This window comes from Colletes gigas, unplaced genomic scaffold, assembly GCF_013123115.1.
Source record: "Colletes gigas isolate AHSC1104 unplaced genomic scaffold, ASM1312311v1 Colletes_gigas_Sc00015, whole genome shotgun sequence".
Taxonomy (NCBI): domain Eukaryota; kingdom Metazoa; phylum Arthropoda; class Insecta; order Hymenoptera; family Colletidae; genus Colletes; species Colletes gigas.
Window position 1 is genome coordinate 4,124,050 of NW_025106644.1, and position 22,201 is coordinate 4,146,250.

At 44.2% G+C, this 22,201-nt stretch overlaps 2 protein-coding genes across 9 annotated transcripts in view; one reads left to right on the forward strand and one right to left on the reverse strand.

Annotated features, from left to right (window-relative positions):
• LOC122399866 (cytosolic carboxypeptidase 1-like) overlaps positions 1-22,201 on the forward strand; it is a 29,779-nt gene that overhangs the window by 3,345 nt on the left and 4,233 nt on the right. For 4 of the 8 annotated variants that reach the window (XM_043400908.1, XM_043400903.1, XM_043400902.1 and 1 more), the window contains 12 exons: positions 2,326-2,408; positions 2,696-2,807; positions 2,854-3,014; positions 3,073-3,217; positions 3,276-3,407; positions 3,475-3,618; positions 3,699-3,870; positions 4,018-4,084; positions 4,227-4,402; positions 4,466-5,051; positions 5,108-5,617; positions 5,849-6,027. In XM_043400908.1, the coding sequence (XP_043256843.1) occupies positions 2,326-2,408; positions 2,696-2,807; positions 2,854-3,014; positions 3,073-3,217; positions 3,276-3,407; positions 3,475-3,618; positions 3,699-3,870; positions 4,018-4,084; positions 4,227-4,402; positions 4,466-5,051; positions 5,108-5,617; positions 5,849-6,027 (2,467 nt within the window). The remainder of the gene's footprint in view (positions 1-2,325; positions 2,409-2,695; positions 2,808-2,853; positions 3,015-3,072; positions 3,218-3,275; positions 3,408-3,474; positions 3,619-3,698; positions 3,871-4,017; positions 4,085-4,226; positions 4,403-4,465; positions 5,052-5,107; positions 5,618-5,848; positions 6,028-22,201) is intronic. The other 4 variants (XM_043400909.1, XM_043400910.1, XM_043400905.1 and 1 more) reach the window with 2 other exon arrangements.
• Positions 6,054-14,123, reverse strand: LOC122399867. Its single transcript, XM_043400911.1, has 4 exons — positions 13,920-14,123; positions 9,647-10,004; positions 8,385-8,540; positions 6,054-7,526 (listed from the first exon to the last, which is right to left on the reverse strand). The coding sequence occupies exons 1-4, from the start codon at positions 13,966-13,968 to the stop codon at positions 6,827-6,829; spliced, it is 1,263 nt and encodes a 420-aa protein (XP_043256846.1). The 5' UTR covers positions 13,969-14,123; the 3' UTR covers positions 6,054-6,826.

Below are 22,201 nucleotides of genomic sequence, written 5' to 3' on the forward strand. Positions count from 1 at the left end.
TTCTGGACGGCCTTACGAAATCCATTTCACTCGGTTTTGTTTAGAAAAGAAAAAGAAAACGACGTGTAGATTCCTCGGGAGGCGTTATTTTGCAAGCTGCGAGAGCATCGAAATGCAATATATAATCGAAACTGCATTTTAGTAGGGCCGTAAATTCAGGCGAGGATTTATTTATGTCAGTCTCGATCGACGACCGTTTATCATAGGAGTGCTTGAGAGTGACGAACAGGTGTGCGAATCGTGGAGCCCGCTAGGCGTCATTCGTTATTTTCGAAAAGCCGGCTATCCCGGTTACATAAGGACTTTTGGTAATGCTGATAGATCGTTTGGGCATCGTCCAAGCCATTGCAAACGCGAACAATACCGGCGTTCGATCGTCTCGTTGAATTGCGGTCGTGCCAAATTGATAAGGACTTTCTATCCTCTTGGTCGATCCTTCTGCGTACCCGAAAGTCCCTGTGGACAGAGTGTCTTTGCTCTGAGTCATCGTTTCTAACCAAATCCGTACGCCACTCGAGCTCTTATGCACGCCGCCATCTTGGTTCTTTCTAGAAAAGGTGACATTTCTCGCTAATAGATACGCAAAATAATAGATTTTCTTTTAAATAATGTGTGTTTTTTGTTCTATCATGATGGAGGATATCGAATCTTGAGAAAGCAACGCGATTTTTACAAAATTGAGTATTTTGAGGGGCGTCAAAAGTGGCAAGTGATGGATTTGTTTGGCCACTCGAGCTCTGCACGCCGCCATCTTGGTTCTTTCTAGAAAAGGTGTCATTTCTCACTAATAGGCACCGAAAATAATAGATTTTCTTGTAAATAATGTATGTTCTCTGTTCTATCATGATGGAGGATATCGAATCTTGAGAAAGCAACGCGATTTTTACAAAATGGAGTATTTTGAGAGGCGTCAAAAGTGGCAACTGACTTGTTTGGCTACTCGAGCACGCCGCTATCTTGGTTCTTTCTAGAAAAGTCTCATTTCTCCACTAATAGGCCTTCAAAATAATAGATTTTTTTGTAAATAATGTGTGTTCTTTCTTCTATCATGATGGAGGATATCGAATCTTGAGAAAGCAACGCGATTTTTACAAAATGGAGTATTTTGAGAGGCGTCAAAAGTGGCAACTGACTTGTTTGGCTACTCGAGCACGCCGCTATCTTGGTTCTTTCTAGAAAAGTCTCATTTCTCCACTAATAGGCCTTCGAAATAATAGATTTTTTTGTAAATAATGTGTGTTCTTTCTTCTATCATGATGGAGGATATCGAATCTTGAGAAAGCAACGCGATTTTTACAAAATGGAGTATTTTGAGAGGCGTCAAAAGTGGCAACTGACTTGTTTGGCTACTCGAGCACGCCGCTATCTTGGTTCTTTCTAGAAAAGTCTCATTTCTCCACTAATAGGCCTTCGAAATAATAGATTTTTTTGTAAATAATGTGTGTTCTTTCTTCTATCATGATGGAGGATATCGAATCTTGAGAAAGCAACGCGATTTTTACAAAATGGAGTATTTTGAGAGGCCTCAAATGTGGCAACTGATGATTTGTTTGGCTTCTCGAGCACGCCGCCATCTTGGTTCTTTCTAGAAAAGTCTCATTTTTCCACTAATAGACCCTTCAAATAATAGATTTTTTTCTAAATAATCTATGTTCTTTGTTCTATCATGATGGAGGATATCGAATCTTGAAAAAGCAATGCGATTTTTACAAAATGGAGTGTTTTGAAAGGCGTCAAAAGTGGCAACTGATGATTTGTTTGACTACTCGAGCTCTGCACGCCGCCATCTTGGTTCTTTCTAGAAAATGTCTCATTTCTCCACTAATAGACCCTTCAAAATAATAGATTTACTTCTAAATAATGTATGTTTTCTATTCTATCATGATCGAATATATCGAATTTTGAGAAAGTACCACAATTTTTAAAGCTATTTTAAGAATCGTCACCGGAGGCGATACGTATCTTTGCTTTGGCGTCTCTTTTGGCATGACATATCACTGTCCAGTGTTTTCGCGGATAGTGTTCATGGCATTGAGCACGATTGGCCTTGTGACAAATCTGAAACGGGAGCCGTGCATTTCGCCAATCCGCGGTACGCCTGGTATCGCATGGAAGGCATTGTTACTCGCACCTGTTCGTCCCATTATTTATCGCGACAGAGACGGGCTAAGACGGGTTTGGCAACGCTACATTGCTCCTTCGAACACTTACATCTTGTTCCACCGCATTGAATAAATAGCAATCTATGCACTTCGTTCCTACAAATTCCCTCCTCCGCTTAGACCTCTCTTTCACAGTTAGAAACTATATTTACAATGATTTCAGATAGACGAATACGCGAACGCACGTTGGAGAAATTATGGCGCAAGAATTCAGGGGCCATGGAGATCTTCATCGCCACGCTGGAGGTATCAAAGGATTTTCCAGTAGTTTTTTGAATTCTAGACCTAATCGACACTCCCGCGAACCTAATTAGGCGCGGTTAACCGCGTCACGAAATTGTTTGCACGGAATGGCGTGGTTAGGTCGCATCAACGAGGACCTCCGGGTTCTATCTCGTCGACAGAGCTGGAAATCCGTTCGTTCCATTTTCTGATAAGTGTTGCACGCACGCAGAGCCCCCGGAATAATTACCCGGCGTTTCCATCGAAATCGTCGCTGTTTCACTCTGATCAAATTTGTTTTCTCGTTACAGAACTGCAAGGATCACGTGGTCAACTATAGCATCGCCTGCATAATCCATAAGTGTATATCGCCCAGCTACACCAGAGCCAAGTCCAAAGGGAACAAGAACAAAAGTGCCACAAGTAATAACGTAGTTTCCAAGTATTCTCCAGTCGATGTAATTCACAGATTTCTTATCGATCGCAGAGTCCAGCAGCCGGATGGCGGTGATGCAGCTGATCAATTTAGGCATCACCCAAGTTCTGCTCAAGCTTCTGATCAACCTGCAACACGCTGACACCATTTCCAGCGAGGTCCTCACGCAGGAAGTGCTTTGGATTTTAGGCCAAGTAAGATTTGCAATTTTTATTGTATATCAGATTAGAGATTTTGTAACAAAAATTACAGGTGGCCCAGAGGGACCAGAGGTTCGCCATAAAAATGAAACTGCTTAACGCCATTAAAGTGTTCCACATGCTCCTCAAGCAGCATTACAACAACAGCAAGACGTTGTTGTCATTGTTGATCATCATGAAGTGTCTTGCTAGAAACTGTGAGTATAAACATCAGTTTTATAATTTTTTATTAATTTCTTACGTTATATTGGTTAGCATACTCTCTGCAAGCATTGGTGAAGGACGGGATAGCCAGCACGTTGGAGAAAACGTTCGTCTCCGTTGGTTACACTCCCCACCTGAAGCTCAGGTTCCTCTTGGAGTGCTTCAAATATTTAACAACAAGCAGTACGTATATTACTACTTAAGAGTCAATTAACAGGTTAATTGATCCATGAAATGTTCTTCGTTACAGAATTCTGCTGCACGAAATTCGTAAAAGTGGGTATGGTGCATCTTCTGATGAAGATATTTGAGAGATGGGAGCGATTCGACGGTCAGATGAGGCTGAAGATCTGCAACAGTGCTCTCATCACTCTACAGCACCTCTGCATTATAAGTCAGTTTAGGAATTAAAATACTTTTGTAGTTCAGTTACTGTCTACATAGCCATTACAAATAGCCTTTTGTCCGTTTCAGAGGCTGGAAGAAAGGCTATAAAGACGAACAATGGACTGCAAGTACTGTACCGGTTCTGCAGCAACTGTCCCGAGGATAAGGCGTACGATGGCCTCCTGTCGCGCATATGCGGGATAATCAATCAGTGTCTGGAGAAGAAGGAGCTCCCGGTTCCTGAAATGTCCCCTGCAAGGTGAACGAAACCTCCAAGGTCGTTTAAAATCGATTTAACTTCGACTTAAACACCTCAAATGCTGTGTCCACTGATTAAAGTCACCCATCGTATCACTTAAGATTGAATTGTTGAGTCAAAGAATGACGAATGCTTATTGAATTGTAGATTTGTGTTACCGGAGGTGAACATCAGACCTAACAGCGCCGAAAGCGGTAGCGACATCGACAGCCAGGTGCGTATTTTCGTCGGAATGATGTAACGCGCGGGACGTAACGCTTCAATACGCGTCGCGTGGCCATAAAACACGCTCTTTTGCCATCACGAACGCGTTGGATTAGAAAGCTACAGGCATTTGCATATCGATGTTTGCTCAGGCGAACAGCGTGGCGTCGCTCGGGAGGCTGTACAGCGACCTTGATTCCGGAGATGACGAGGAAAGCCAAAATTCAAGGTCGAACGACACCGCCGTCCACGCGGTGGACGAGGTGGACGAGAGCAAATTCTTCGCTGGCGTTTTCACGTCCCAGAGATCCGAGGAGGATCTCAACGAGTACGCAAACTATGCTCTACTACCTTGTCTCTTGATAGATCTTCTGACTCCTCCATTTTCTAGGTACAATGTCTTCTTCAAGGAACTGGGCAATCTGCAGTCCCAAGTCTACTTCTCGAAATTTTCCATGGAGAAGCTGATGGATCCTGTTGACCCTGCGGAGGAGGACAAGTTGAACTCGCGTTGCATAAAAAATGGGAAACCGTTCGTAAACGGGAAGAGTCAGACGGGGAGTGGACCGATCAAAGTATTCGAGGACATGTCCTCGAGTTTAACGGACCAGCAAGCCTATTGCGTGGTGGCCAGCAGAGTCAAAAGCGTCATCAGCTTCGTGAAGGTCGCTTACCCGGATCTGGTGGGTGGCGATGGTCTCTGCACCGAGGAACCGCTGAACAACAAGGACAGGTGGGTCTGTAGGTCCAAGCTCCTCACCTGCGTGGAGCGAGGTCTTCATGGCGGCACGTTGCTGCAAGAGGTGGTGTACGATCTCGACGCTGTGGCCTTCAACGACTCTGTCAATGGCCGAATCTTCAACGACAGTGGTCTCTGCAACAGGGACGAGAGCAGAGTAGGCAAACGCTGCGGAGACTCCAAGTACTTGCACTTTGAGTCCAGGTTCGAGAGCGGCAACTTGAGGAAAGCCATTCAGGTAGAATTCTGAGATAGAGATTTAGCGATCGAATAAAAGAGCATACTTCCTCGCAGATAGGCTTGAGAGAGTACGACCTGATCCTGACGCCGGACGTGAACAGCGGCTCCAGGCACCAGTGGTTCTACTTCGAGGTCTCGAACATGGAGAAGAGCCTGACGTACACGTTCAACATCATCAACTGCGAGAAAGCGAACTCGCAGTTCAATTTCGGGATGAAACCGATGCTGTTCAGCGTGGCGGAGGCTCAGCTGGGCAGACCAGGCTGGGTCAGGACCGGCGCCGACATTTGTTACTACAGAAATTGCTATCAACGACCTACAAAGGGGAAGAACTACTTCACCACATCGTTCACGGTGATATTCCCCCACTCGTACGACGTCTGCTACCTGGCGTACCACTTCCCGTACACGTACAGCCAGCTGATGAGCAACATTTGGAAGTGGACCAAGAGGGTCCCGGCGAACACCTACTTCCGCGCTGAGACTCTTTGCGAGACTCTCAACGGAAACGAGAATCCCCTTTTAACCGTCACGTCTTTGGACTCGAAGAGCAATCCTATCGAGGTGAGTCTGGAGGTCGATGGACAGCTAGGAGACCTCCAGAAGTTGTAAAAGGATGTAGGAAACCTGATTGCTAGTTGCTCAAGAATGTTAACGCGTTCACTGTCCGTGACACGGATGTGGGTCATACCACCGTGTTATTAGATACGCCGCTGAGGAACCGGACAGTGAACGTGTTGACACGTGGATCTTTTAGCGATGAGGACTTGGTGATGTCTGATGTTTATTTTTTAGAATCGCAAGGTGATATTTCTGACGTCGAGGGTCCATCCAGGCGAGAGCAACGCCTCCTGGGTGATGCACGGAACCTTGGAGGCGTTGTTGAGCAACAATCCTTGCGCGTCTAGCTTGCGGGACGATTACGTGTTCAAGATCGTGCCCATGTTGAACATCGAGGGAGTGGTGAACGGTTGGTGAGTGAAAATTGAGAAAAGATAGAGAATTCGGTACTTTAAGAATGTATTCGTACCTTTATTAATATTTAATTACACAAGTTACACATTCGCGCCGTGTTTTAATGATACTGAAATATCATGGTGACTTATCGTAGCAGTTAGAGAACCATTTCGCGATGACGAACTACGCGTCGTATATCCGGATGACCGAGACGTTTCGATCTGGAAGCCATTTTCGTTGCGAAACGTTTCGTCTTGCGGGCGTACGGATAATATTAACTAAGATGAATTGCTCCAATAGGTGATGAAGTGGCGCTGACGGACCCCCAACCCTACACCAAAATGTTATTAACGATAATAGTTCTCCTTTGATTCGTCTCTCTACCTTAATGCCTGAGATCCCACGCATTTCTCACGTTCGTGTTATCATCTAAGTGCCTAGAGCGAACAGCTAACTTCGATGGAAGGCGATCGAAGGATAGAAAAGTTTGCGATGACGAGCGCGCGATATGTCCGCCAGTGCCACGGAGTAGAATGCCCTTGCGAGAACGATCGTCGATAGTTTTGGAGACCCGTTTACAATTTCTAACAAAATGCTTGGGATTCGATTTTTATCAATCGGGGGGCTTCCAATGACTCTGGAGCCTCCAAAAGTCTCGATGTCGATAGGTTCCTTGGATCGGAATGAACGATGAGCGATGATTGTCGCGACTGTTCCTCGCGCGATGACCACGATACACACACGATACATGTCTAGTTCCTCGAAAATTCTCGTTTGCTTCACTTATTGATAATGCCTAAAGGGTTTTTAAAGCGTTTACTTGGACGGAGGGTCTAATACTTTGCCGTTGGTGCGCACTTTTATGTTGTACCTATAGGCCGGTTCCGCCTCTGGCAGGTTCGTGCTGCTGTCGTCGTCCTGGTCCTTCATCATCGACGTCTCCGCCGCTTCCGGTTGGTCGTTGGCGTAGTAATCCTGCACGCTGTCGTACGGCCCGACCGTGTGAGCGTCCTCGAGCCCGTTGTTAGGTGATTCGGTCTCAGATTGGGTCTCGAAGTAGTCGCCAGACTCTCTGTGCTCGACCTTCATGTCGGAGGAGGATCGAAGGGACGAACGATGGACCTCCCGGGTCTGCAGACCCTCGAACACGTTCTCCTTTCTCGCCTGGGGCGCTGGACCGTCGGTGAAGAGGCTCGCGATGTCGGGGAGGTGGTCGGGCCTCGCGTTGTTGTTGTCCAACTCGGCGCTAGCTGGCTCCTCCTCGGTGACGACTGGCGAGGACGTGGACGGGGCGAAGGCTTGCTGTCGCTTGTCAGATGCGGGAACGGCTGTGGTAATTAGCCTGCTGACGACCGGGTCTTCAGGTAACTTCTCGTCCACGGTGCTATCCTCTTCCGGTGTTGCGTTCTCGTCGATGGTCACCTGCGTCTCGTCGTTCTTGTCCTTTGTTTCCTCGTGGTCGACCTGGTCGTCGCTGGCTGGCGCCAGGGTGGTTGTTACGTAGGGTCTGCGGTTCCTGGAAATTTGCGGGACCTTTCAGGCAAGTTAGCAGGGGGGATCTGTAAGCCACGGATCTGTGGGGTCCTATGGAAGTAAAATAGAAAAGGGGAACACGTTCACTGTCCATGATTCATATATGGGTCACATCGCCACGCTATTTAATACGCCGTTGAGAGTCTGGACAGTGAACGTGTTTACGTAACTCGATCGCTTGTGAGAGAGTCAAGCGCGTGCCCCTCTGGCGGCCACCATGAGAGGACCCCACAGATCTCCAAACGAGGAAGAGTTTCCTTCGTTGTGCAGAAGTTCTTATTAGAAATAGATTTTTTTATAGAACAGTGTGACAGTTAATTGTGTCCAACGGGGGGGTGTATTAGCTGTGTTAGTAGTGTGTCGAAAGATCCAGAGACTAAGTGTTTTCATATTTTCTCAAAGTTGTGGATGTGTTGTTCTGACGTTTGCGAGAAGCGAGAGAAGGCGTTATTAATTACAAGCTGCGTTGTATTATTCATTTTCGTGAATAGTAAGCAATTACGTTCCCCAAGTACCAATCTATTTTACTTTATATTTTAATTATAATTGCACGGAGAAAAAAAACTTTATATTATCGTAATGATTTACGGGAACGAAGAAGCTTCGTTCGTACGCAGAGAGGCTTCCCAAATTCCCGTAGATAGATTATCTGTGTTTGTCGAGCGTATCTTATCAGTTTCCACCGTTTAAAATTTTTTTGTCCGTGCGCCATCGAGATTCACCTTGGAGGAACCACGTTGAGAATCCTTCGATAGTCCTATCTGTCTTTCTCTCTTTCTCTCTCTCTCTCTCTCTCTGCAGTTTCGTGTATTTTTGTGACAAGTATTATCTCACCTCTTACCCCTGAGTCGCAGAGACTGGAATGCTGCCGTAATTGTAGTAGTAGCATCTTGTTTGCTCGCAGATGAAGTCCTTAACCAGGGTGCAGTCCTGGGCTTCCCAGGCTAACGTGGGCGCCACCATCGCCACGCATCCGTCCGCGCTGCCGCTGTCGCCGCTGGAAACCAGAAAACTTCTCAATCAGAATTTAAATCACACCTTACACGGTCGTTTCACGAGTCTGTGCACGCGCTTCCGGGGGAAGGGACATTGACAATTATCGGTATCGATAATGAATCGATGTCCGGGTTATTGTCTTAGCGTGCACGACACGAGATTTGAACACAGTTTGCATGAGAAATCAGTCATTTGTACGACGAAAGTGTCTTATATGGAGGGCTAAAGAATTCTCTTATAGCGAACATTGAGTAGACTGCGGATCTTTGTGCAAATTCATAGTTTTCTTGACACTATAGTCCAATAGAACTTGAGAAACCACTAATTTACATGGTAGTATCTTATATGGAGGCCTAAGAATTGTCTTATATAGCGAACATTGAGTAGACTGTGGATCTTTGTGAAAATTTGTGTTTATATTGACATTATAGTCAAATACAACTTGAGAAATCATTAGTTTGTGTGGTAGTATCTTATATGGAGGGTTGAACGTTGTCTTATATAGAGAACATTGAGTAAACTGCGGATCTTTTGGTGAATTTATAGTTTTATTGACGTTATAGTCCAATAGAACTTGAGAAACCACTAATTCATATGGTAGTATCTTATATGGAGGCTTGAGAATTGTCTTATATAGCGAACATTGACTAACTGCGGATCTTTGAGCAAATTCATAGTTTTCTTGCCACTATAGTCCAATAGAACTTGAGAAGCCACTAACTTGCATGGTATTATCTTATATGGAGGGTTGAAAATTGTCTTATATAGCGAACATTAAATTTTAATTAACACTAGGTTCATAAAACACATCAATTTGACAAATTCAGATTCTAAACCTTACAGAACTCCCAAATATTATTCATTATCAATTTATATTGACCTCAAATGATATGAATGTATACTCTGACCCAAAAAAAAATTGTACTTTAATGAAACTGTCAATCTACAATAAAAGTAAGCCTAGTGTTAGTAAAATTAATGAAATGGGAGCTTTGTAGGGGGTTGTCTCAGCCCCTAAACATAGTATTTCTTATATTTTTAACCGTGAAGGGTTATTTAGAGATTAGAGGGAGCCCGTTAGAGGGTTTTATAGCTTGAATTCGTTACCTTTCGCGCGCTACTCGTTGGGGTTCCGTGCCAGGTGGAACGTCCGCGGGTCTGTTGCCAGGTCGCCTCAACATGTAGTCGAAGGTGGCGTTGAAAGGCAGGCCTGTGCTCATCCACAGGAACATGTCCGTGCCCAGCTTGTTGCCCGATGTCCAGAAATCGTATTTGACGTAACCGGCGTTCTTCAAGTACTGCGTCATCGTGTCAGCCTTTTCTTTTGTCTCGAACGAGGCCAGCTGGAGGCCCAGGGAGCGACAGTATTGGTAGGCCAGGAAGTAGTTCAGTTCAGGGCTGTAAGGGTTCATCCTCGACACGAAGTATTGCACTCCGTCCAGCTGGATCGTTGTGATCCTTTGGGCTGAAAAGTCCCCATTTATTTATAAATACACTCACAAACAATATTCTAGATACTTTGGTATTTTTAATCTCGGTTTTGAGACGTTTGTACGTCTTCAATTTATTGATCAACGCGTTCACTGTCCGGTTTCTCAGCGACGTATCCAATAGCACGGTGATGTGACCCATATACGGGCCACGGGCAGTGACATACAGGGTTCATAGATAGACTCTGTGGATCTTTATGAAAATTTTTTTATATAATAAATATTTATTTTTATTTACATGTCTGCACTATATTTCTAAATTTTGTATTATTTTATATAAATTTGCAAAAAGGGCACTGCTCATTAAAATGCATTATTGCAATAATAATTCGTGTCTCACGTATTTTTATAATAAATGTATAAACATCCACAGTTTATTTAAATATTATTAACGCAGAATTTGGCAAGGTTAGTCCCCGTACAATTCCTCTTCCACTCGTATGAGTTACAGTTTCATCACGTTGCGTCGTTTAATGAATTCGAATTCGACTAATTGCAAAATTACAGAGTGTCTGGTCGGCGCCAATTATGCGACGCGTGAGACGCATTCTGTCTGATGTAGCACGATCGAGTTTAACACTGGAACCGCGTCGAGGCAGTCGAAATGACCCATTTCTAACGAAGCATGTAAAAAATTTACTTAATCAAATTTCCAAATATTTACATTCAACATTTATTTAATTTTTTTTTTTTCGTACGAATAAATACGATATAATTGTCGATATTCTTTCTTGAGATTCAAATTGCACTAATAATAATAAAAAAAAAAAATAATTGTCGATAGCGTTCCGGTGTTAAAAAATATTTGTTCCAAGCGTTATTGCTGTTTGAATTTATTTAAATAACCTGTGCATAGGGTTGGAAAACAGGTGCTTCTTCCGTTACAATGCGATTGAAACGTCACGAGTCCCTCACGTTCGACAAAGCACGATGAATAAAGAAGAAAATTCTTTTCTCGTTGGCGTGTATTATCTCACCGAGGCACGTCTCCGCCGTTGACTTCCGACCAGGCCACAAATGGCGACCGCCAGACGCGGGAAAAATCCTCCCATGAATTCTAATCCGCTTCAGTATCCTGTTTCAGCATCGCGAACCCGTTACGTTCCAAACGCGAGTGCAAATAATTACGCTTGTTAATTATATCCCAGACTGTTCTCGACCTCGTTTCTGTCTCGGAAACATCAGCCTCTTTTGTGATAAATTTCTGCCTTTTCTTCGCCCTCGACGAATGGTAAAAAGTTGTTTACAGAGTCTAGATGCTTCAAATCGTTCCTTAACGCGATTTTAATTCGCCTTTGATCGTTTTAGCCCCAGCTTCACCGGCGACTGCGTGCCACGAGAAGAGTTTCACACGGTTCGCGAGTTCGTTCAACTTCGTCTATTTGGTTAACTGTACTTATGAATTATGACACGTTTAGGCGTTCGCGTTGCCCCGGGGGACACCGAGTCCATCAGTTCGAGGTTTCGTAAGAACGATGAGTTTTCTCGAATGGAATTTACGCGCGATTAGGGATCGCGAGGGGAAATGAATTCGAGAACCGGGTAGAAATGTTGATCATCGCGATGCTGGTAGGGCGCAGGTGGTGGTAAACGACCTGGAGGCCTTGAGACGTCTGCCGCCCGGTGATCATAAGAAAGAAGACGCCTCCCAGACGCCTCGAAACGCGATTTTTATTCACGAATTGTAACACTTTTTCACTTGCTGTTAGCCCATTTGCAATGGCAAGATAAATTATCGAAACTATACTTGAAAAACTATAGAATGGCTTCCCATTTTTGTAAATTACAATTGAGACTTTATTTAGGAGATACACTGGTCGCCATTTTGCTATATGAATTCCTCCAAAGGAAGCTTCAGGGGAAAGGATATCTAAACATTATAAATTCTATGTAAATTTTAGAGGAGAAACTGCTTTCAAATGTGACATTTGTGTGATGTTTCATTAAAAAAAAAAATAATGAATATTTATGTTATAATATTATATGAAATTCCGTTTTGAAAGTATAATTTTTTAACAGAAAATGTTTTCGACGTGCAATTATACAGTGTTCGGCCACCTCTAGACCTTCCAGAGGTCAAAATAAGACGAAAATCAGGAATATCAATTTGTTGATTGAGGCTTCGTTAAAAAGTTATTAACAATTAAATTGAAAAATTTCAAATCATTCTGGAAAAATTATTTTCGTTTGCAGGAGTCAATTATAATCATTTTTTATCATTAGATATACCCCCGAAATTCTATTCATTTTCGAGGAAAAAATTCGAATAGGTGTGAAATTTTTGGGCGAAACAAAAAATGTCAAATCGTTCTAAAAAAATTATTTTTGGTTGTAGGGGTCAATTTCTATCATTTTTGGTCATTAGACATACCCCCGAATTCTTACGCGTTTTAGAGAAAAAAATTCCTAATTGGAAATGTAATTTATGGCCAGAAATATTGCCCGAAAATTTCATGCTAATCTTTAAAATGTCATAACTTCTGAACGGATTGGGCGATTTTAATGTTTAAAAATGCAAATGACGCGTATTTTGATGGAGAATATGTAGAAATTCCAAAAATGATCAAAAAGTTGATCCTTGACATCGCAAAATGAGGGAGAGCCCATAAAAATGGTCCAATTTTCGAAAAGCCGTAACTCCTACAATAGTGACTATTTTTCAATGAAACTTTTTTCTGAAGTAGAGCTCATGGGTACCTACAGAAAAGTATTAGACAACTTTTCTGTCGGGCGTCAAACAAAATTATTAAAAATCGAAAACGAATCTTTAAGAAAAATCGACAGGGCATAAGGTGCCTAAATTTTTCGACGAAATTGAAAAATTTTAAATCGTTTTGAAAAAATTATTTCTGATTACTAGGGTCAATTACAGTCATTTTTGGTGGATAGACATACCCCCAAATTCTTACCCACTTTCGAGAAAAAAATTCAGGAAGATGGACAAATTCGACAAAATTAAAAAATTTCAAATGATTCTAAAAAAATTATTTTTAGCTAAGGGAGTTAATTACAATCATTTTTGGTGAATACACACACCCTCGAATTCCTACGCACTTTCGAGAAAAAAATTCTTTTCCGAAAATATACCGTGTGTCCGGAAAAGTTTCTATAACTTTTTAACGAGGCCTCAATCAACAAATTAGTATCCTTGATTTTCGTGTTATTTTTGCCTCTAGAATCTCCCATTACAATTTTTCCCAGGGTTGGTCGAACACCCCGTATATCGATCATTTTAAAGACTATCATACTAATGAAAAAATTGAAATTTATTTATCGTACAGCTACGTGATAAACAAATGAACATTTGTGTCATAATATTATACAAAATTCCATTTTGAAATGTGTATAATTTTGAAAAAAAAACTGCTTTCAAATTTTGATCAATTTCAAAGACTATAATACCGATTAAAAAATTCTAGTATCTATTTTAATTTAATTTCCCATACAACCATATAAAAAAACAAAATATTAACGTTCTAACATTACACAAAATTCTCTTTCGAAAGACTTTCGAGCATCTCCGATTTCCATAAAGCAAGATACAAATGGGTCCAACTCAAGCTACTTCGATAAACCAAATTCGGTGGAACGTAAGATCGACGATGATTTTTCGGCGTTTCACCGAAAGCAAAACGATCTTGGAAGTCGCGCGCGTGATCGGTAATGGCACGTTTCCTCTTGGAGCGCACCGGACGTCGATGTCGGAGAAACAAGAGTACGGTGGCGAGCGAACGTCGTCGAACAAAGAGATCCCGGGGCCACACGGAGCGGAGAAAAATCCTGGCGCGGTTCCAACGGACACGCGAGCCAGAAAACGAGAAACGCAGAAACACGAGAAATCCAAAATCGATCGAACGTAGCCCATTCTTTCAATGATCAGTGTTACTAACCTGAGGCAAAGGCTGGGACGGCCAGCAGCAGCAGCAGAGCGATCTTCATGTTGTGGCGGTTAATCGATCAAGCAGCCGTTTCCGTTTCCGACTCTCGGAATACACCGGATGTTAGTGTTAGGGTCGCGTTCTCGAACTGGCCTCGCGCTGCGCCGTGGGCCCCCTTAAGAGTCTTCTGCCCGGATCCCCGGGCGGGGGGGGAGGGGGGGGTCGTTGAAGATGATTCACTGGCCAACCTAGTGCAGGACGAGAGAGCCCCGCAAAGGGACGCGGGAGAAACAGGGACGGCGAGACGTATCGACCGGGGGAGATACAAACCGATCCGAAATGTAATTGACTTCTTCGTCGACGGTGCAAAAAACTCGCAAGGTGACGAGGTCGGGGGGAGGGGAGGGGGGGAAAAAAACGGAGACCGTCTACGGGGGCCCCCGGGGGTTTCAGTGGATGGCGTTCGTTGACACGAGACGGGCGTTCGAACTTTGATCTCACGGGAGGAACTGTCTCGAGGATCTCGCGAATCTCGTCTGAATCGTCTCCGAGGAGGCTCTGGTCGAACAAAAGAATCGAAAAATCACTATTGGCGATCGTTTTTTTGGCTACAACGGCGTGGGGGGATCGTGGGATTCGGCGGACTCTTCATTAACTCCGACTGAATTATTCTAGTTAATTCTGGTGAATGGAAATTGACTTTAAAGCATCTTAAGTGGACCCCCTAATTTCAATTTTGATTTTTAATAAATTGGTAAATGGAAATTTAAAGTATCTAAAAAATAGTGAACTGATCAATAATTATATTGAGGTATATAAGACTATTATTAGTTCAATAAAATCTACTTAAGGGTTGAGGCAAATGGGGGGTTCCAAAGGTGATGAGGATGTCCACTAGCCCCCATAGTTACAAGCTGACTAGGCTCAGGAATTTTCCTAAACTTTCCAAAAGACTCTATGTACAACTATCGAGGCACAAAGTCAATTCAAAGAGGTGCAAAAGAATCTATTATAAAAAAGAAAATGGGGGGTTTCAAAGGGGATGAGGATGACCACTAGCCCCCATAGTTACAAGCTGACTAGGCTCAAGAATTTTCCTGAACTTTCCAAAAGACTCTATGTACAACTATCGAGGCACAAAGTCAATTCAAAGAGGTGCAAAAGAATCTATTATAAAAAAGAAAATGGGGGGTTTCAAAGGGGATGAGGATGACCACTAGCCCCCATAGTTACAAGCTGACTAGGCTCAAGAATTTTCCTGAACTTTCCAAAAGACTCTATGTACAACTATCGAGGCACAAAGTCCATTCAAAGAGGTGCAAAAGAATCTATTATAAAAAAGAAAATGGGGGATGCCTACTGCCCCCCATAGTTGCAAACTGACCAAGCTCAAGTGTTTTCCTGACCTCTGAAAAAGAGCTGAAAAGAGCAAAGTTAGTTTGCAATTATCAGTGTTGTAATTGCTCGGGAAGAAGGCAATTCAGCCAACAAAGGAGAATGAAACGTAAACGTAGTTTACGCGAAGAGATTGTTTGTTGGTGGAACTCCGGTGTGTTCCGTGCTATTTAGAGTGGCACGCTATTAATAACGAGGCTCGTTCGGTTTGTTTTACGTCGAACATCGCCGGATGGAATTTCGCATCGGCGTCTCTTCACGGTCCTCATCGTCCTGAATGGAATTGTATCGACGACGCGTTGCAAAAAGACCCCGGTTTCAAGGCAGACATCATTTCTGTGCCCGCGAGCTTCGCATACCATCCTTCAAAATCTCTGTTCTCCATCTTAAACGATGTCATCGGTTCGGCGATTAACGACGTTATCGTCGGGGCTGTCAACGATCTACTGAAAATCGATACATCGATTAACACTCATGTCATAAAAAATTAACACTCAGATCAATCAGATCACGTGCCAATATATCGAAATTTTACCAAATAATTTTACTTTTTTCACAAGGTCTCTTAATTATATAATGTTTCTGAGGCAATCGATAATAATATTCATGACGATTGGCAAAGCAAATGCATAGCAAGTTCATATTTGGACAGAGGGTTAATTTCGTAAATTCCAGCGAGCCATCCTCGCGTTCAATATATTGCACGGTGATCGAAGTGACGGAGGAATCTCCCTGAAAGTCGGTACACTGGTCGTGTGCAGGGGGTTTGAACCGGTTTCCTTGTTAAGCCTTTGGCGCCGTCTATTCTTATTCCCTCCGTCTTTCCGTGCTTAGTTTTTTTCCACCACCTCCATTAAGGCGTCCTCTGAAAAATGCATAATCGTCTCACAATCGTTTAAACCAACGCGACATACATTTTTTCTTACTCTCCTGACTCTTCTCCATAAGATAGCGTGTCAGAATTTGATAATACATCGATTTTTTTTACCGGACCGATCGGTCGCAAACTTAAATCGCGAGCAACTCGAAAACCAACACGGTAATACACATTTTTACGTATTGCATTGCATTCTCCTGACTCTTTTCCATAAGATAGCGTGTCAGAATTTGATTATACGTCGATATTTTTACCGGACCGATCGGTCGCAAACTTAAATCGCGAGCAACTGGAAAACCAACACGATAACACACATTTTTGCGTATTGCATTGCATTCTCCTGACTCTTTTCCATAAGATAGCGTGTCAGAATTTGATCATACATCTATTTTTTCCACCGGACCGATCGGTCGCAAAATTTATTCGCGAGCAACTCGAAAACCAACACGATAACACTCATTTTTGAGTATTGCATTGCATTCTCCTGACTTTTCTCCATAAGATAGCGTGCCAGAATTTGATTATCGATTTTGTCCACCGGACCGATCATTCGCAATTTTATTCGTTATAAATGCAACTAATTTTTATAGTTAGGGCTCTAAAGAATGATTTTCACCTGGACGTTAGCACCTTAATGCACCGCGTCGAGACCACGCTGGATAAGATTCCATCTCGCGGAGCATCTTCGCTCCTGGGGACCGTATCGACGGGCGCAAAAACGCCCGTGTCTCAAGGTAGGCTTCATTTCTGACCGCGTCTTCTCGCTCGAGGGATCACCTGCTCCTGGAATACGGTCCCGCGGTCTCGACTTTTCTCCTCGGAACGATCCTTGCCCCCTGGGTTACTTTGGTTACACCGCGTGTCGTTGAAAAGAGATCCTCTTCGTTCGTCGATTCGACATCCGTGACCGCAAAGGACTCGATTCCTCTCGAATGACCAAAACTCGTCTAAAAATTGCTCCCTTTTTTTAAAAAATAATTTTCCCCGCGTTTACGAGCCAAGTGAATTAATTATGTTTCCATTTTATCGTCCTGTTTACGACCAGTTCCGGTTGGTAGCGGAATAGGAATTTAATATAACGACGCCGTTCGTTAGGCAACAAGGTCCCCCGCTTATCTGTAACGAGGGTAAAAGGAAAAAGGCGAGGCCAGGGGCGCGTTCGAATCCACGTTGGATCGTGGTTGCGTGGGTCACGTTTCGCTGTTGCATTGGCGCAGGTCAGTTTAGAGGGAGATTCTCAGCGACGCGTATTCCCATGGGAACGCGTCGTATTCACGAGCGCACTTAGGGGCCCCGAGGATGCCTACGGGGGTCTGTCCGTGGCCATATATCGAAACGAAAGCAGAAGCTCGATCCTGGATAAACAAGCGATCTTCCACCACCTTCCTCTTCTCTCCGTTCCCTCGTCTCCGTTCCACCTTTTTCCACGGTCTTCTTCCCGCGAACGGGACGCTAGGAACAACTTCTCACAGGCCGAGTCAAGGGACTTTGGTCCTTTTTTGCCCGAAACAAAAGCAAAGAAACCCGTCGGTGGCTCTCGGGGGAGAAGCTGCAACGACGGGCTGGACGAAGAAGAAGAAGAAGAAGAAGCCGAGGATAAGAAGGAGGCGATGCCCAAGAGCGGGAGAGGATGCTGCACGAGGATTCTCGAGGTCTATTTCAGGCCCTGCCAGCAATCGCTATGTAAGGCCCCCCCTCGTTCGTTCTATCTTTCTCCCTACAAACCCGGGGGAACAGAGCCCTCTGTTATTTCCTTCGCCCAGGTTCTCCTTCTCGTTCGTTCCACGACCAGGGAACAAACTTCTCGGTTTTAGCTCGCGAATAGCCTCGACTCGAGGAGCCATACTGCCTTCGGAGCCTTCGACTCCTTCCATTTTGATACTTCTAGGACAGTGATCCTCATCGTCCTCAGATCTACGAGATCTCGACCCTCTTGCAGGTGCACGGCTCACTGGGACTCATCTGTCCCAAAAAACTGACGTGCAAAATACAGTTTATCTTGTTTTTGGGGGCCTTAGAATTGTGCTACTGTTTGAAATAATATAGTTCCTATACAGGTTTTGTATATCTTCGAAATTTCAAAAATTGACCTTGAAAGAAATATTTTTTTTGAGGTTATATTTGCTTCATCAAATAGTACAACTTTTAAAAAATAGAATCGAATAATAATATGATTTAAACAAAAAATTATTTCGCATGATTTCTTCTGAAGCAAATATAAAAAAAAGATTGTTTAAACGACCATATATTTTTTGTTTATATTCTTAGAGAGCGTAAAAAGACGAGTCCAACGATATGCGACAAACCAAGGAATAAAGAATGTTCAAATTCGATATGGGGCCCAATTTCCTATTTTGCATCAAATCATACACAGACACTATTTCCCCCACAGTGGGGCGATTCTGGCGTCCCCAGAAGAAGAAAAATCGCAGAAAAGATGAATAAGGCCCAATCTGAAAATGGGCCTTACGAGTGAAAATAAACCGATCGCGAGGGTTGAGAACACCAGAACCGTGTTATCGAAGGTTTCCTCGACGGTGTACATCGATTACGTACCCACGCCTTGTTATGCGGCGTGCTGTGCCTCGTCCATATATTTAGACAGTCCCCGTCTCTGGGAATTTAATGCGATTATACGGTCCCCCGGCGGATCGCCGCGGGAAAGAGCGAAACTCGGGGCGAGAGACACGTAATTCCAGCGAGTTCTCTGTTAAAGAGGAGGTCGCGGACGCCTCCGTTCCCCGACGAAAGCGTGGAACGCTGGCTGCGGGGCCTGTTGCACACGCGATCGCCGATAGAATGCAGAAATGGATGATAATAATAGCCGTGGCCCGCGTACGGTCATTAAATGCACCTCGTGCTGCCCACCGTTTTGCTTCGGGGGGCCCCTGTTCTTGCCTCTGTTACGCGCCCTGGGCCCCACGAGTGACCTAGAACCTGAAACCGTGAACCTCGTAGCCGCTTGCGGTTACAGAATCCAAACGAGGATGCCATTATAATTAAAGGAGGAGCTTTGCTTGATTTATGGGCCTGTCCAGGGGACTCACATGGCCATTTTTTTTTTACACCTACCAAAGCATCCTTTGTCTCAACGCGACGATTAGGGATCTTTCATCCTCGGTGGCAGCCTGTCAAAAAATTCTTTAACGATTCTTTTTAATCGTATCCGAGGGGCCCAATTTCTCGGTATTTCCTAGAATTCCAGGGAACCCGCAGGGGCCTCTAAATTAGCTGGGACAATCTAAAATCTGAAATTAAATCTCGAGATTTATTCTGGGCCGGTTCCAGGCCCAAGGGGGGGGGATACACGGTGTGTGAAAATATTGCACAGGCGGTCACGGTCGAGGCGAGGTTCCCGGATGACGGAACACGGAACTCGTCCTTGGACTTTAGAGCCTCGAAACCGAAAGAGTACCGTTGTACTTTTCCTTCGTAAAAACACGGATCTCGCGAAAGATCGATGGAACAGGGTACATCGAACTCGAAATCGATGATTTATAGGAAACGCAAGAGGCAGAACGTGTGTGTGTTCAACGAATGCAAAAAAATCCAATTCCTTTGCATCGAAGAGTACCCATTTATTTCACGGCCGTGCCATAGGGCTCGGAACACAATGAGTCACATAAATCACTCGTATTTTTTTTACGGGTATTTCCACTCTTCGTTAAACGAATCTCGGCGAATAACCCATCCGGGATTGATTTGCGATCCTTTTTGTCGCGATTTAACGAAACGTTATTACAGTAAAATGCCATTCTCGTCCCGTCGCCACGGATAAAGGACTTCGAAAGGGCTCCGGGGCGCTAAAGAAGCCGGGGCAAAATGAATTCCATCCGCCCTGTTCCGACGGGGCCCTAAAAAACGGGCCCCCCCTCTCTCTCTCCCGAGGCCTTGGTTTCGCGAAGGAATGCAAATCGGGACTGGTCACGAGTATTCTAATGCGCGGTTAGCCCTTCAGCGGGCCCAGAACGAATGTCACTCGGTTCCTTTCCTATCGCTGACGCTATAAAGATACCTCTCGTGCTCCCGCGTCGGGTTGCTCCTGTTGCCGCCCGCGCCCGCGCAAACTCGACGAACGATCTTAAAACCGGCCCACTGATACACGCGAGAGGGGGGACGGGGGGGACACTGGAGATAACCGCAGGAGCTACACGAAGGTGCATCGGGGTAATTTGCACGTTTAAAAGCCGATACACCGCGACAAATTTAACGCTCGCCGCTGACTCGCGTGTCCCTCATGATACGCGGATTCCTCCGTTACCGTATAACACTTTATTAGCCCCCAGAGGCTCTGCAATTAGTCGAGGATCGAGGGGGGCACCTTTTTTTCTTTGGATTTACGACCCCTCGCGCGATGAGAAACTTTGGGACCACCGTGTAGGATGGTGGACGATTTTGGGGAATGTTTATTTAATAGGTTATACGATTTTGGGTCACTGGATTTAGGGGGATGTTTATTTAATAGGTTAAGTGACATTGAGAGTGCAATTTGACTCGTCAGAAGTATTAAAATCGACACATTTTTGGGTTCGTGAAGCATTTGTGAAACGAATCTAGTCTTTTTAGGACGAAAAGAGGCATTGAAAATTGAGTATCGTCGTTTTTGTTGAGCTAGATCGCAAAATGGGGGTGCAAACCTCCCTAAAAGACACTAAAATGAGCCAAATTAGCGCGTAAAATAGTTGCAAATTTAACAAATGAAGAACTGATTTTATTTTAGAATTATTCATTTTGAAAAATATTAGGGGGTTGATCCGTTCAGAAGGGTGCTAAAGTCACCCTATTCACAGAAATCTGGCGGGGCATTCAACAACGAGTGTAGAATATAGGCACTTGTGAGAAAGGAACTAGTCGAGCGTAGCCCTCTGGCGGCGAGCGTGGGAAGCTGAGTTATAATTGCTCTCAGAAAGAGAGAAGAGACGAGATAAAGGATAGAACCGAGTCGCTGGGCAAAGTTCACGGAAGAAACGCGTGATACGTGGAAGACGACGAAGAAATGAGCGTTCCCAAGGTGCCCCAAGGATTTCGCTTTACGATTGTAAGAACGACTCGCGAATTTTTCTGCATCCTCCTGTCTTTCCACCGTTCTCAGAAGCATCGCGATCCGGAGTACCCGTGTTCTCTTCGAGATTGCACGAGCCACGGGGGACGGGAGGACAAACGAGATAGGCGAGCCACGAAAATTATGCGTAACGGCATTAACGATCTTTAAACGGAATTTACGGGACGTCGATTATGAAATTGTAGGGGATTCGGGGACCCGTTAGTTCGTAAACAAGCCTTACGTCATTCTGGAAATCGTTCGATTCTATTGGAATTTACTTATGCGTGTATTTACTTGAGAGTGAAACGTGGGACACTTTTCATTTAATCCATGCAATACAATGGGGGCATTTTTTATTTCATTCATGCAATACAATGGGGGCACTTTTCATATGATCCATGCAATACAATGAGGACACTGTTCACATGATCCATGCAATACAATGGGGACACTGTTCATATGATCCATGCAATACAATGGGGACACTTTTCATATGATTCATGCAATACAATGGGGGCACTTTTCATATAATCCATGCAATACAATGGGGACACTTTTCACCTGATCCATGCAATACAATGGGGGCATTTTTCATTTAATTCATGCAATACAATGGGGACACTTTTCACATGATCCATGCAATACATCACACTAGAATTCTTGGACGTTTGGTATCCTCCAAAAAGAAAACCAACGAAACGACAATGAGCCTGGAACGTTTCCTCCGTGATTTACCCGGTCGATTAAATAATAAATTGACGAGATCGACGCTCGTTAATCGCGATCGAACGGGCGGCCGAATAATTCACCCGGAGGGGGGATTTCTTTTTTACGGTTCCCCCGGTTTGCACGAAGGCGGTACCTTTGAAAATCTCACGCAGCAAGTACGAGTTGAGCGGTCGGTTAAGTGTAATTTGTACAGGATCTCTCAAGAGGTGAGAGAAGTTCGCGGTCAAGGCTCCTCCGTTCAAGTCATTG